At 56.0% G+C, this 15,309-nt stretch overlaps 1 protein-coding gene across 1 annotated transcript in view; it reads right to left on the bottom strand.

Annotated features, from left to right (window-relative positions):
* Nucleotides 1–15,309, bottom strand: part of LOC111148744 (inositol-tetrakisphosphate 1-kinase) — a 165,601-nt gene that overhangs the window by 6,825 nt on the left and 143,467 nt on the right. Inside the window, exons 6-9 of the mRNA XM_022505534.1 lie at nt 10,459–10,557; nt 10,059–10,099; nt 6,340–6,505; nt 623–690 (exon numbers count right to left, since the gene is read on the bottom strand). Coding sequence (XP_022361242.1) covers nt 623–690; nt 6,340–6,505; nt 10,059–10,099; nt 10,459–10,557 — 374 coding nt within the window. The remainder of the gene's footprint in view (nt 1–622; nt 691–6,339; nt 6,506–10,058; nt 10,100–10,458; nt 10,558–15,309) is intronic.

Below are 15,309 nucleotides of genomic sequence, written 5' to 3' on the forward strand. Positions count from 1 at the left end.
CTGGGATCGTGAGCCAGTGTGGCCCCTGAGTGAACAGCCCTGAGAGTTTGGAGAAGTCACTCAAGCCTCCTGATCACGAGCCTCCCCACTCCAGAAAATGGAGCTGTCTGCCCGGCTCCCGCGAGGCTGTGGCGAGGCCCGGCTGTGACGCCATGGGGCACCTCGGACAGTGCCTGACCCGCCGCCATGTTCACGGAACTCGCCCCGAGTTCTGCCATGGGGGAACGGCCACCCCCGCCCCCACCGAGGTACTAGCAGGCCCTTAACAAACGCTTACTGGATTCACGTGGACAAGGAAAGAGAAAGGAAAACGGGGTGTGATGTTGCCTCCTACCCCCTTTTATAAATCAGGAAAAAGGCAGATTAGAAAACAGGTCTTCAAATTCCCCATGACTTGGGAGATGGGCGGGGAGATCCTCACTCTGGGAGAAAAGTTAGAAAATCTTTCCTCGGGAGTAGCCCAGAAGTCCGCGGGTGTGGCTGTGATGGCCTGTAGCAAGCCAAGAAAGGGGGTCTCTGGTCCCCCACCCTGCTCTGCTGGAGCTCGGCCCTCAGCCCCACTGCCAGCGGCACCCCCCACCCCACGTTAGGAGGGAAGGCCGCCACAGCGGAAGGAACATACCGCGGTCAGGACGGACGAGGACTCCGGCTTGGACACGTTGTGACTGTTGAAGAAGATGGACTCCCGGTCTGAAAAAGCAAAGACAAGAAGGAGCAGGCGTTAGCTCAAGGCGGGGATGGTGACTCCAGCACCTGACACCAGGGGGCAGCACCACCCAAGCCACAGTCTTGGTGGCCTTAGCAGCAGCCAACCTGGGGCCCCCGCGAGCCAGGCACCCCCACACCAAGGAGACAGGGCATCATGACCGGAAACACGTCCACTCACGGCTCCCGTTTCCCATATAAAATTGTCTTAGCGAGCCTACCTCTGCTACCATCTTACTGTATCCTGTCTGCGTTTCCCAACACCTATGGCCCCACCCATTCCAGAGTGCTTCTGGTGTGTCTTATGGACATGGCACTAGAAAGGGGGCTTAGGGGATGGTGCGGGGGCTGAGCACATGGGAAACACAGTGTACCGGAAGCATCAAAGGCCTGAAGTCAAGAGGTCCAGTAAATGCCATTTAATCCAGTAGTCCCAGCCCCTCCCGGTGTCTGCCCATGGAACTCCTTTTCAGGGCAGCACTTGAGAAATACACCCACGCAGCCGCTTGGCACGTGCATGTTTAGAACACAAAGGTTCTCCTGCTTCCTGACTACACACGGGGCAACGGGAAATCAGAACATGAGCTTCTGTAGGGTCCGTTCAAGGAAAGTACACAGAACGATCTGTTTGGCTTTGGAAGCTTTGGAAGCTGGCACAGCCCCCCGAAATACCCTCCTCCTCCTCCCACACCATACTTCCTGGTCCACCTCTGCCTCCCAGCACACCCTCAGTCCCACTGGGGCACCCAGGCGGGCACACCGATCCCAAGAGTGATGAGTGCAAGAAGTAGTTGGTGAGTCTATCTGTCCCGTGGGGTGAGGCTGGCCGGTCGCACGTTCTGGAGCACTTGGAAGCATGGGCACAGGAATGCAAGAATCACAAAACCGCGAGCTTCACCACCCCATGCCCCCCCACCAAGAATGACATGGGGATGTCCTGGGCCATGAGCCCCTACGGGGCACCAGTGGCTTCTGCTTCAGTCCCTCCAGGATGGGGCATGGTGACTCCCGTCCCCAGGACACACTGATCACCCCCGGGACCCAAGGCCCTAAGCGCAGGACAGGAAGGGCCTTGGTTGAGCACCATGGGGTGGGGGGACCAGGCTGCAGGGGGCACCTGCTCTGATCGCCAAGGACCCCCCGCCCCGGCTCCAGGATTACGACGCTGCAACAATCATGCATGAGAAAGTGATTCGGGCGGAGGCCAAGCAGGCAGGTGCTGAGATGTACCTGGCGTCCTTCCCGCTAGTGAGGCACACAGGCCCCTTGCCGCCCCGGTGTACCCGACAGTCCTCCCGCCGCTCCGACCAGAGCCATTCCAGACGGGGGGCACGAGAGACGGTCCTGGGGAAGAGCCTGGGGAAAATAAACACCCTGCAGGACTTGCGCCAGGCAACCCCACCGATCTCTACTTCTGGGCGCTGACAGCCAAGAAGAGTGAGCCCTGAGCGGTGGCGAGGCCTGTGGGCCAGGGGACAGAGTGGGGCTTGGGCAGCTGGAATGGGGGTCTGGGCCTTCTGCAGGCACTGCTCACCTATTTACCCTGCAGCCCAGCCAGGCCCAACCCTACCAAACTCAGGGTGCCTCCCACCCACCCCAAGGGTCCCAGTGGTGGCAGACCAAGCCTGGGTGTGGGGGGCGCGGGAAAGGGTCACACAGAGCAGGCAGACATAGCCAAGCTCAGGGAGGCCAGGAAGCCTACAGGAGCGACAAGGGATCGCCACGAGTGTTTATGCCGGGAAGGCAAGAAGCTGGGCGCGCAGAAGGGCAGAGCCAGCAGCTGCTGAACTGGACCGGCCGTGCCACCCAACGGCTCCTTGTGGCAGCAGACAGACCACACATGTAGATCATTTCACAGGAGACTGCTTCCCCCTTAGCCACCTCTGACCTGAGGGCTCAGGCCAGAGAACTGTTCAGGACTGGTGTGGGGGGCATCCTCTGCTCACATCCTACCCGTGCCCGGCCCAAGCAGGGGCCACAGGGCGTGTGGGCAGCCTCCAGCCACTCCCTGACGCAGGAGACCAGGGGGCTGAGACGGGTCAGAACGGGTCACACGTCCTTTGACTTGGGGAGCTTTAAGAGACCCAGGTCCTTCTAAGGATGAAGCTGGCTAAGCCCTGGCATGCCGGTCGCAGGGGCACTCTGGATCTGGGGCCCCGGGCATTGCCTGTGTCCACAGCAGTCCTGAGACACACGGGGGTGGGGAGACAGTGAGGGGAAAAGGAGTGCCGTGGCCCCCAATTTACAGATGAGAAAAACAGGTTCAAAAGAAGAGATTTTAAATGGCCAGCTCACTCCCCCAGTGCTCCAGTAACCCGGCCGTCGGGGGCAGCGGCCACCGCTCTTCCACTCTGCCTCATCTTCACGCGTGTCTCTGGGCTGGGGGAACGGGTCACAGCGCTGCGGGGGGGGACTGGGAGGGGCAGATGTTCTTCAGGATCCCATACATGTTTCCGGCTGCACAGAGGGACTGGCCCTGGCTGCCCTGTCCCAGGGGCTCCCCAACCCAGTGGTGGCCCAGGACCCCACTGCTTCCTCTGGAGCTTTGCATCTGTGCCATGATGACTCTTTTCATTCTTTCTTTCCACGTGCGTGTTCTCTCCCGCCAGAATACGAGCACATCGGGGCAGCATGCTTGGCTGACTGTCTCGGGCCCTCCTGGATCAGTACCTGGCACGGGGCTGGGCACATGGCAGATTCAAGGCCATATGGCATCTATGGAGAGGCTCGAGCTGACAGGTCAGCGAACCAGAGCCTGGCGGCCTGCCTCTGTCAGTACAGTTTGTGGGGCCGCAGCCATGCCCAGAGGCTTCTGTCTTGTCTGCAGCCATGTTCCTGCTCCAAGGGCAGCAGGACATAATTACAACAGAGCTGGACGAACTTACGACCTGGCGCTTTGCAGAAGAAGTCTGCTGAGCCCAGCTCTACGTGCTAAGCGATGCCATTCTTTTATGGACCCCGTGGGGGAAAAGGCCCAGGAAGGACAGCAGAATAAAGGCGCCAGTCGGCACAGTCACGAAACAGGAGTAAACCTACCACGCAAAAGGGGGAGCAGAGAAACGTGCCCATCTGGATCTGGGCCCTAGGGGGAGGGGGGGAGCAACTGCCCCAACTGTGAACCACAGGCAGAGAATGCGCCTGGGGCAGGCCAACACCAACCGTCTCAGCAAGAAGAGGACTGCCGTCTCAGCCGAGGCAAGTGGCAAGATGCCGCTGGCCCGAAGACACACCTGACTCCAGAGAGGTCATCCGGTAAAAACCAAGATCTGACACTCAACAGAGCACGGTCGTTATGGAGGGAAGGCTAGTGTCCCTGGCTCCCCCGGGGGTCCTGAAGAATCCCACTCAAGGCACCCCCAGCTCCGTGCATGGACCGAGGAAGCTGCAGGCCTGACATACTGGACGAGAACCAGAGAGCCTGGATGGGGGCTGGAAGGAGGCCGGAGCCCCAGAGCGTCCCCCCCTCCGCCCCGGCTCCACTGGTCCAGCCTGAAGGGCCCCTGCCGAGTTATGCTTCTGATCCGGGAAGAAAACCCGCCTCTAGAGGACAAAGCCCGCACCAGCTCCCTGGCACGAAGCCGCGAAGGCTGCAGACACGAGACCAGCTCTGGGGATGGACGGACGGACGCTGAAAGCTACTCAGCTTGTCTGAGCACAATAATCACCTTGGCATCAGCTCTGTGTGTTTATCGACTCATTGACTTGGCCCCAGCCGGCACTTTATGGAAAACTGGCAAGCTGGGAATGGTCAGGAGGAGACACACAGACTTGGAGCCCAACCCCTGCTGCTAAGGGCTCCTGGTGCTGAGACAGAAGCTCGCCCAGTACTTTGCAACCAGGAGGAAAGGAAGGAACAAAAGGGATACTTTTTGTCTGCACGGCAAGGAAACCTGGTAATAAATTTCTTTTACAGGCACAGGGATTTTGGTAAGGAAAAAAAAATGAAAAGAGAAAGAAAGAAAGAAAAAAGAAAGGAAGCTACATAAGGTATACCACTCTAAGTTTAATATATTTTCCACAGACTCCAAACACACATTTTTTTTAAAAATCAGGAAAATAATAGAGGATTTTTAAAAACTAGTTTCTTGGGGAGCCTGGGTGGCTCAGTTGTTTAAGCATCCGACTCTTGATCTCAAGGTCTTGATCACAAGGTTATGAGTTCAAGCCCCAAGTTGGGCTCCAAGCTGGGCATAGAGCCTACTTAAAAAAAAAAGAAGTCTCTTCCAGCCCATAATTTATAAGAATGCCTCTTCCTGGTATATAATCACACGCAAAAAGACCTCCCCAGACCATGGTCCTCTCACCCCCAGGTCGTTCTATCATCCCAGTGTGTAGGGACTGGGACCAGGGTGACAATGGGATGTCCCAAACCCGGACAATGCAGCCTTGAGTCCTGGAGCCCCACACCGGATGGGGAAGCTGCCTGCACTCAGAAGGAAGTGAAAAATCACACATTTACCAAGTATCTGCTCTCTGTGTTGTGCTAATGGGAAGAAAGAGACTGTCTGGGGAAGAACAGCTGAGAAGGGAAGACGAGCACAGCTGAACTTCATTCAAGAGGAGTGGCTTAAAGCCACCAGGAGCGGATGGTGACAGGCAGTCCCAGCAGGAGAGACTTTAAGAAGACACAGCTGTTGGCTCAGACGAAGACGGAACAGCCTGGTGTTTCAGCGCACCTGGCAATGGCGGGTCTCCCTCGCAAAGACAGATGCACGGCGTGCTGGAATAAGCCACATGAGGACAGTCGAACGTCCTCCAAGCGGTCCTCTTAGAAGGCTCTGCTTATTTCCAAGACGCTGTCCCTCTGTTCCAAAGCTTTCTAGAACTTGCCTTAGAGATGCCTCAGGGCCCCCAGAACATTCTTTTGAGTAGCCCCAGCACCAGCAAATCCCTATCTTAGTGTCTGTTTTTGAAAGGGCCAAAGGTCACCTGGTGTCAGGAGAACAGATTAAAAAAAGGTCCAGCTCATGGAGCCCTCGGCCTGCAATGATGGCAGCACCCCGCGGATACCGCTGCCCTGTGACACCTGAGGCACACCCAGGACCCGGAACCCTCAGACTCGATCCTTACCCCTGCAAGGCAGGGCCCGGTGGAGGTGACTGTGCCCACCCTAACTCACGGGAGGTCCCAAAGTGAGGAGTGCCGCAGGACTCCTTAGGGTGCGCACAGTCACCTCAGCGGCCGCAGAAGCAGCTAGGAACTCGGTGTTTCCCCACTTGGAGAAAGGGGACCTGATAAAGGAGTCAGCACTCTGGCCCTCAAAATACGATGGGGCCCTTTCCCAAGCCCTCACTTCCATGAAGGGCACATCATCCATTTCAACATGTTCCTCGTGACTCTCCGTTCTGCGTGGGGCCCCAGGAAGCACCCTGGGTGCAGAAAGCTTTCAGACACTTCCGGGAGCTGCCTACAGTGGTTCGCATGGATGGAGCCCCTACAACGACCTGGTGGGATGGGGTTTCACCTTGTTCTCCAAGACCTCCTCACCCAATGCACGCCAACTCCAACCTTCAGATTGGCCCATCCCCGCCCCCCCCACCTCCAAAATAACACAGGGTAGCGGGGGGAGAGCTGTGGGACGGACGGCTGATGCCTGTCCCAGATGGGCCCCGAGACGGTGGGAAGCCTGGTTACCTGACGTGCCCGCAGAGAAGTTCTTCAGCGAGGGCCTCTGGACCACGGTGTAGGACTCGCCCACCACAAACACCTTATACAGGACAGCATTGTGGTTGATGAAGTTCTGGACCACACAGGGCGGCTGGATGGCACTCAGGCCCTCCTGGTTGAACACGATGGCCATCTGTGGAGATAGGGGCCAAGGGCTCTGTCAGAGTCTACCACCTACTCGGTCTTAGACACAGGGGCATGTCACCGGTCCAGAGCTCTGCCACCAAGGACCATCCCGGTGAACCGAGGACTCTCTGGGAAGAATCTCAAGCCAGGGCGAATGGAGTGAGAGTTGAGAACACCTGGGAATCAATTCACTCCTACTGTGGCGGTCTGGAAACCCTGCACCATCAGGCTCTCCCTGTACGGCTGAGTGGACAGTGTACTGCACAACTCCACTTTTCACACTGTAATCCAGGGAATGGCACCTGAATTGTATATTACTCAATCTTTAGGACCTCCTTAGAGGTTCCTCCACAAAGATCCAGGCGAGGCAGGAAGAGGAAGGCAATGGATGGGGAGTTGGGAGGCTCTGAATCAAAATCTGTATGTCAACAAGGGCTGCCTCTGGTTGAGCACTCAGGACAGCCCAGCCCTGTTCTGACTGCTTTGTGTGAGTCACCCAGTGCTGTCCTGACAATACACCTCTAAGGGGGGTACTGTTCTCATGCACCTTTTACAGATGAGGAAACTGGGGCCCTAAGAAACTCAGTGGCTTGTTGGAAAGCGAGAGAGCCCAGGATGGGACCGGGTCTGCCCAGCATGCAGCCTTGGCCTCTGACACCCGGAGGAAGCTACACGGATGCTTGAGGGATGAGAATATGCTGCTCCCAGTCCCTGACTCTCTGGGGACAAAGGTGCCGCCCTGGAAGGATCTGGTAGGCCACTAAAGTAGGGAGAGCAGAGGGGTAGCTGGAGAAAACTCTGCGTTGGCTGTCAGCTGCCAGGGCTGGGGCCACAGCTAATCCCTCGCAGCCCACAGGCCCCAGTAAGGAGCCACCAGATGCCCAGGACTCAGGGCAGGAATGACGGAGCCTGGACAGCTGGCCGCCTGCACTGGCTGCCGCCCCTCAAGTCCATGGTCCCTGAGCACCACCCCAACATTCCTGGGGCTTAGCTGCATGGGGCAAAAGTAGAGATCCTGGTCACATGGGGAAATGGAACGTGCACGCACTGTGTGTGTGTGTGTGTGTGTGTGTGTGTGTGCGTGTGTGTGTGTATGTGTATGAGCACGCGTATGCACGCACATGCACGCGCCCCAGGGGCTGAAGAAGGGAAAGAACGCAGGGGGCTCTGGTGGGGAACCTGCTGCATGCTCCGTCTTCCCCACTTGTAAACCAGCAGCAGTAACTACCATGGGACAGCCTCAGGGGCGCTCTGGCTTCCGGCTCAGTGGTTTAACAGAACGGGGAAGCGGTGGTAATTCCACTCTGAGCAAATCAGTGTGCTTGCAGTGGCTTAAAAACAAAACAAAACAGACAGCTCTGTGAATATACAATGAAAAGAGAGTAGTTTGCCCAAACCAGTTGGTTTTCATTGAGCTTGGGGCTGGGGGACTCAGAGGCAGGGCTCAGGGAGACCACAGTACAGGCAAGGACCCTAATCAGAAAGCCTTACTTTAAAGTGGTTTAAAGCCAACCACATCCACAGAGCTGTCCCCTCTATCCTCGCTGCACTCATCCCCAGGCACCCTTGGAACAGGTGAGGAGCCTTGACCCCCAACCTCCTGACTTATGCTGTGGGGGTGTCCGATCCGAGGGGGCAGCCCTCTGACAGGAAATCCTCCCGAGAGGTGGGTGGCCCATGGCACACACAAACTCCCCGAGGGCCTCCAGATTTCAATCCCGAAGGCCCCGTTCCCAGCCCCCCACTCAGGAGAAGAGGAGCCCCCCCCCCCCCGAAGCAGCCCACCGTGGGTCGGGGGAGATGGGGAGGCACATGTGTACATTTTGGAGCCAGACTCCGACAGCTAGACTAACAGAGGAGGGCCTCCCTGGAACGCACTGACCCCATATGTGAGGGTTGAGACTCCTGCCACGGAGAGGGCTCACTTGGATCTGGATCCCCCATCATTCTGCAGTGACCTGGAGGTCACTCTGTACCTGGTTCCCTCCCAGTGCACCGAAGGCGCTCCACTCCATGCCAGGCCCCACGGCAGCACGTGCCGCAAGCCTGTCCTCCACAGCCCCCCTCAGAAGTGCAGACAGACACTCAGAGAGGCTGGGGATTGGCTTAACATCACACAGCTGGCCATGCACAGAGCCAGATCTGCTTCCCGGTCTACATGATTCCAGAACTCTCTCAGGAAGAGAGAAGCGGTTCCTCTCCTGCCAACTGAGCTCTTCTGCATCAGCGCGGTCCAACCACGCTAAGAGTGACTACGGCCACCCTTCCATTCAGAAAACCACAAGGCGCTGACCCACAGAGGGACTGGGTGCTAGTGAAAGGGGCAGGTGGAACGTTGGCTTGTGCCAGCGACGAGAACGTGGGCTCTGGCAACAGGACGCTGGCTGCTCTCGAGCATTCCTGCTCCCTCCCAGCACTTGGCAGGAAGGACATCGCTGGCCTGGAGCCCAGGCAGGCCCAGACAGAGATGGCTCCGTAACCCCAGCAGACAGCTGGCCTTTGCAGCAGGCCATGACTTCCAGCCACTGCCCCCACATGCCTGCCCCGAGAAGAGGCACAGCCCCGCCCCGCAGCTCCCATCACACCGCCATCTGCTCACGGACGTCTCCCCACAAACGCCGGCTGGGGATAAAGAGCGCCCCAGAAATCTATAGGGCACTGCCATGGAACTGCCCATGTTTTGTCCTAAGGTTTTGAGATGACGTCTGACTGGGAGATGGCCCAGGGGCAGGCTTTCCCCACAGGGCCCTCCGGAGGGGTGATGTGTCTGCTGCCCAGAGCACCCTCCCAAGTGCCTAACAGGGAGGCCCCAAGGCCGGGCTGTGTCCCTGAGGGTACAAAAAACACATGGCAGAGGTGAGAGCAGGGGGGAAGCCCTGAGAGCATGTCCTGGCTGTGGTTCCGAGGACAGCAAGGGCAACCAAGACCCGACAGAGTCCTTGCCCGGCCATCTGGTCCTCTTACCCCAGCAGGCTGCCTCTGCTTACGGTTCGGCACATCTCACTGGGGCTGCGTGTCTCGGGGACTTGGTCTCTACCACTGTGGCAGAACACCCATCTTGTGCATTCTTGCCCTGGCACTGAGGGGAGCTGGGAACGTGCACGGGGCATAAAGAAGAACTGAGAAGGTGGAGGAATCACCACACACTAGCATGTGGGGTGCCCGTGCCTCTCCCGCCCTCCTATAGCCAGGCCAGCTGGTCCGTGGGGGCGGTGAGAGCCTCCCTCCAGTTCGCAGCGCGCAAAGGGGCCCAGGGCAGTGCCTGGCACAGGGCGGGCGCCCAGGCAGTGAGTGACACAAGCCAGAGGTCGCGGACCTGGACAGGTCAAATTGGAGATCCACAAGGGCTCAGAGGTGGCAGGCAGACCCCGGCACACACCTTCCATCCCTGGGGACAGGACAGGCACGGGGCAGAAGCTGGTGACAATGTATGAAGCCACAGCAGGACAAGGAGCAACAGGGGTGCGGGCTCCCAGAGAGACACTGTGAGCTGGAAAGACGTGCAGGGCGGGGGTGGGGAGGGAGAAATGGGGGCAGAGGGCAGTCAAAGCTCCACTTACCTCATGAGAGTTGGTGCCATGCGCCACTCTGGTTTTGCAAACTATGGAGCAGGGAGAGAAAAGCAGAGAGAAACCAGTGAGGTGATTTCTCCACGAAGCCTGACCTGGCAGACACGGGGTGAAATTCTCGAAACTCCTGCAGCCCGTGGGGATAAGGGGCAGAGGGAGCTGGGGAGACACGCCGGCTCACGGCGGCCGGCATCTGCACTCAGGGTGGCCCGGACAGCCCATGCCGCCGGCGCACCCCTCTCCCCTGTGCAGGCAGGACGTGGGGCTCAGCCGTCCCTGGCAGCCAAGGCCCTCGTGCATCCCGGGGAGCCAAGGACAGCCCCCACCCAGCCCACGGCCCGCCGAGCCTGCCCAGGGGTGCCCAGGGCAGGGGTTGGGGGGGGACACGCACTGAAGGGGAACGCCAGGCCGTTCTGCTCCAGGAGTCTCATGGTGTCATCTCCACTCAGGCTCGTGAGCTCCATGAAGGGTGGCGAGCAGATCCTGTCATCTGCGGACAGAGAAGCAGCCCACGTCAGCAGGCCACCCACGAGCCCTCCGGCCCACTCCCTGTGACAGACCCACCTCCCTGGGGCCACCCTCGGCCTCCCCATTCTCCCGAGCGGACACCCCCAACTCCGCAGCGAGGGCACACACATGCGCGTGCGCAGACACACACGCGCTGACAGTAACGGCGGCATGTTCTTTAATTACGTTTTCTATTAACATTTCCGTAATTACAAAACCAACATACGGTGAGTATCAAACCCGAACACCAAAGAAAAGAACCACGTGTACGCAGAGACGGGGCTGTTTCCGGGGCCAAGCCTTCACGAGCACAGGACTTCACAAGCGGATGCTGTTCGGCTGCCCAAACCCTCACTCAATGAACTATGACCGTTTTCTGGTTTGGTGAAGGCTTCTCCTACCACACGCCTTCTGGGCTCCGCGGTGACCGCAGGAGGGCCACCGCGGGCTTGGCTCCCACCGTGTCTGGCGCTGTGCTATGGGCTGTGTGTGCACCTGCTCTCAGATCTGCAGAACAACCCTGGGAGGAGCCAGACGAGGCATGTGCTCCAGGCTACACGAGCATTCCTGGGCCTGGGGACACAGGGCCCTCGCCCTCTGGCTACCTTCAGGAACATGTCTCATCAGCCACTGCCTGCTGGGTCTGGCCTGCCGACTCCGTCCTTCCTTCCCTCCCTCTCTCTCAAGCGCGCTCACGGCCTTCTCCAGCCTCCTCCAGACACACTCCAGCCCCGGCCCTGCCCCGTTGCCAACACCTTCTCACACCCTGGCTTCCCTGAGTCCCCGGTCTCATGGGGCGCCCAGCCAGTGGGTTCTCAGCACGACTGGTTTTTCTGAAAAGCTCTGGGAGCGGAGTCTGCTCTGGTTATCGGGATGCTCCTGGCGCCACGCACCGAGTTAGGGCCAAACAGGTGATTTGTGGAATAACCAATGTATTCTGATGCTCCCTACCGCTGGCTAGCTCACACTGCTGGTCTGTTATCACTGCTCCTTGTTTTGGCCCCTTCTCAGATCAGACAGCTCCTCAGGAGGGGGGACTGCCCTGTACTTCTGAGCACAGGGGCCAGGAAAGGCCGAGGGTTAGTGAGGGGCCCTCCTCCCCTAAACCTTGGAAAACAAACCCGAAGTAAAGAAGCGCTGTGGCTTGTCTCCAGGAACTTTGAGCTACTTGGCAGGCCTGAAGGTCAGTACATTAAACAAGGTAAGATCCAGCCTCGTACAGCTCATAAAAACGAATGCCAAGAATTACGCAGGGCATGTTGAAAATGTTTCTCTCTCTCCCCCCACCCACCTGTAAAATCCAAACTCCATAATACAGACGCAGAAGGGCTGGCAGACGTCGGGGCTGCGGGGCTTCTGGGGGACCACGGGAGGGTGGTCGGGGGCGGTGTCTGCTGAGCCCCAGCAGACGGTGCTGCTGACCCTCCAACAGAGCCTTCATTCAATCCTCAAACTGCCGTGCCAGCGCCTCTGTGGACAGAGGCCCCAACAGGCCCTGACTGGCAGTCTGCCCCAAGTCATAGGGATGCCCAAGTCACAGGGATGGTCAACGACAGAGGCAGAATGAGGAGCCAGGTTGAAGGGCAGGCCAGGAAAAGAGAAGTCAGGGAAATCGGGGTGCGGAGGCGGGGCTGCGTGCCGGCTCTCAGCGGTAGCCACTACCAACCCAAGGCCCCATTTCCACACCCCCAGCTGGACTCGGGGCCCGGGTGGGGAAGGTTGCTGCTGCGGACGTATGGCCCCGACAGAACATGACAGTCAACGCCTGGACACACTGGAGGCTTCAGCAGCAGACCGGCGCTCACCCGGGCCTCATCTGCGGCCCATCCCCTCCCACAGCAAGACTCAGAGCCCAGTGGAGCCCAGCGAGCCACCTCCGGTGAGAACTTCCAGACTCCCCACCAGTGGACTTGTCAGAACACGGGCATCAGCCCGGCCTTAGATTATCAGCCTTGCACTGCCCCCAGTGGTGTCCCCTCCCACCCTAGCCCACCCACACTTTCACACGTCACCCATCACAGCCGAGTGCTCTTTACACCTGCCAGACAACACCATCTACAGAGCAACTCAAGGCCCCTCATAAGAACCCCATGAGAAAGCAGTCACTCCCAGTTTACACACCAAGTCCCCCGCCCAGAGTTACACGCTGAGTATGTGGTGTACCTGGAGAGGCTCAGACCCTGGCATCTGGCTCCCTGGGAGATAAAGGGCCCACTTCGTATTAACACGATAAAGGACAACGCTTTTACTGAGAGGATCATCTCCACAGACTCAGAAAAAGCATCTGATGAATCCAGTGCCCTTCAGAATAAAAGTGCGCCACAAACCAGGAATACAAGGAAATTTCTTCAATCTGATGAAATAGCATCCATGGAAACATTGTGCAGTGGGGTGAAAGACTGGACGCCTTCCCCCGAGATCAGAACAAGATAAGGATGTCTGTTCTTGCCACTCATACTCAACACCGCCCTGAAGGTCCTAGCCAGGGTCACTAGGAGGGAGAATGAAATAAAAAGCATTCAGACTGGAAAGAGGAAGTTAAACTGCCTCCATATGCAGGGACATGGTCCTGTACACAGAAAATCCCAAGGAATCCACACACACAAAAACCCAAAACCTATTAAGATGAGTAAGTTCAGTAAGACTGCAAAAGAGAAGATCAATACACACACACACACACACACACAAAATCGTATCTCTATATGCTAGCCATGATAATTTGAATATGAAATTAAGAAAATAATTCTACTTACAGTAGCCTTAAAAAAATAAAAACACAAGAAGTAAATTTAACAAAGACCTAAATGTTGAAAACTACAAAAGATTGCTGAAACACATTCAAGAAGATCTCAATAGACAGAAAGACACCCCGTGCTCACGAATAAGACAATACAGGTGGCAACACTCCGACGCTGATCTTTAGAGTCAAGGCAATCCCCATAAAATCCCGGCTTTCTTCTAGTGGGAACTGACAAGTTAATCCTTGAATTCATATAAAACTGCAAGGACCCAGGATGGCCAATCTTGAAATACCGAAAAAGAACACAGTTGGAAGACTCACACTTCCCAGTGTGAGTCATCATGCAGTACCGTAGTGGTACAAGAACAGACGTACAGCTCAGTGGGTTAGAATGGAGGGACCAGAAACAAACCCATCCATCTGGGGTCAACTGAGTGTCCCCTAGGGTCCCAATACAATTTAAGGGGGGAATGACAGTCTTTTCAACAAATGGTTATAGGAAAACTGGATATCCACATGTGAAAGAATGAAGCTGGAACCCTACCTCTCACCATACACAAGAATTGATTCAAAATGGACTGTGATCTAATTATAAGATCTAAAATAGTAAAATGCTTAGAGGAGAACACAGGTGTAAATCCTCATGACCTCGTGTCAGATAATGGTTTCTTAGACACTAAAAGCATAAACTACCAAACTAAAAATAGATAAATCTGATATCATCAAAATTAAAAACTTCTGTGCTTCAGAGGACACTGTTGCCAAGAAAGTGAAAAGACAACCCACAGAATGGGGGGGAAATATTTGCAAATCATACATCTGATAAGGGTTTAGTATCCAAAACATATAAAAAACTATTAACAAATAATAAAAAGACAAACCGAATTTAAAAATGGGCAAACAATTTGGGTTTTCTGTGGTTTTGTATTAAAGATTTTATTTAATTACTTGTCAGAGAGAGACAAGAGAGAGAGCGAGCCTGAGTGCACAAAAGGGGAGCAGCAGGCAGAGGGAGAAGCAGGCTCCCTGCCGATGCAGGACTCGATCTCAGGACCCTGGGATTATGACCTGAGCTGAAAGCAGATGCTTAACCTGACTGGGCCACCCAGGCATCCCTGGGCAAAGGATTTGAATAGACAGTTCTCAAAGTAAGACCTACAAATGGCCCAAGTGCATGTGAAAAGATGCTCAACGTCACTAGCCACCAGGAAAAAGTGTATCAGAACCACAATGAGATATTATTTCGTATCTACTGAGGATGGCTATGAGCAAAAGGACACAAAGTAACAAGTGCGGACACTGCTGGCGAGAAAGTAAAAGGGTGCCCTGCTGTGGGAAACAGTCTGGCAGCTCCTCAAACAGTTAAACGTAGAGTTACAGACATGATAATTCCCCTCCTCGTTCTACAACCAAAGGAATGGAAACGTATGTTCACACAAAAACCTGCCCAGGACTGTCCGTGGCAGCATCATTCATAAGAGCCGAAAAGGGGCAACAATCCAAGTGTCCGTCCCCTGACGAGTGGATAAATGAAATGTGATGTGCCCGTTCAACAGAGCATCCTTCAGCCAGAAAAAGGAAAAACATATGCTACAAAGTGACCTTGAAAACAGCATGCTGAGCGAAGCGAAGGAAGCCAGTCACAAACGCCGTATGACTTCACTTATACGAAATATCCAAAATTGGCAAATCCAGAGAAACAGAAAGGAGACTGGTTACCAGGGGCAGGGGCATGGGCATGGGGGGACAGGGTGGGGGTGGGCATGGGGGACGGGACGGACTACAGATGGGTACATTTCTTTATGGGGTGATGAAAATGTTCTGGACTTAGTGGTGTTGGCTGTGCAATTTTGGGAATATAGTCAAAGCTACTGAACTGTATGTGTACTTCAAAAAGGTAGATTTTATGGCATGTGGATTATATCAATTTTTTAAAAAGAAAGAGAAAAAATCCCCCAGGAGCAGCAACAGCTGTCTTCCCCCAAGTACTGGCTC

The sequence above is a fragment of the Enhydra lutris genome, unplaced genomic scaffold (genome assembly GCF_002288905.1).
Source record: "Enhydra lutris kenyoni isolate GAN:26980312 unplaced genomic scaffold, ASM228890v2 scaffoldscaffold20, whole genome shotgun sequence".
In the NCBI taxonomy this organism is placed as follows: Eukaryota; Metazoa; Chordata; class Mammalia; order Carnivora; family Mustelidae; genus Enhydra; species Enhydra lutris.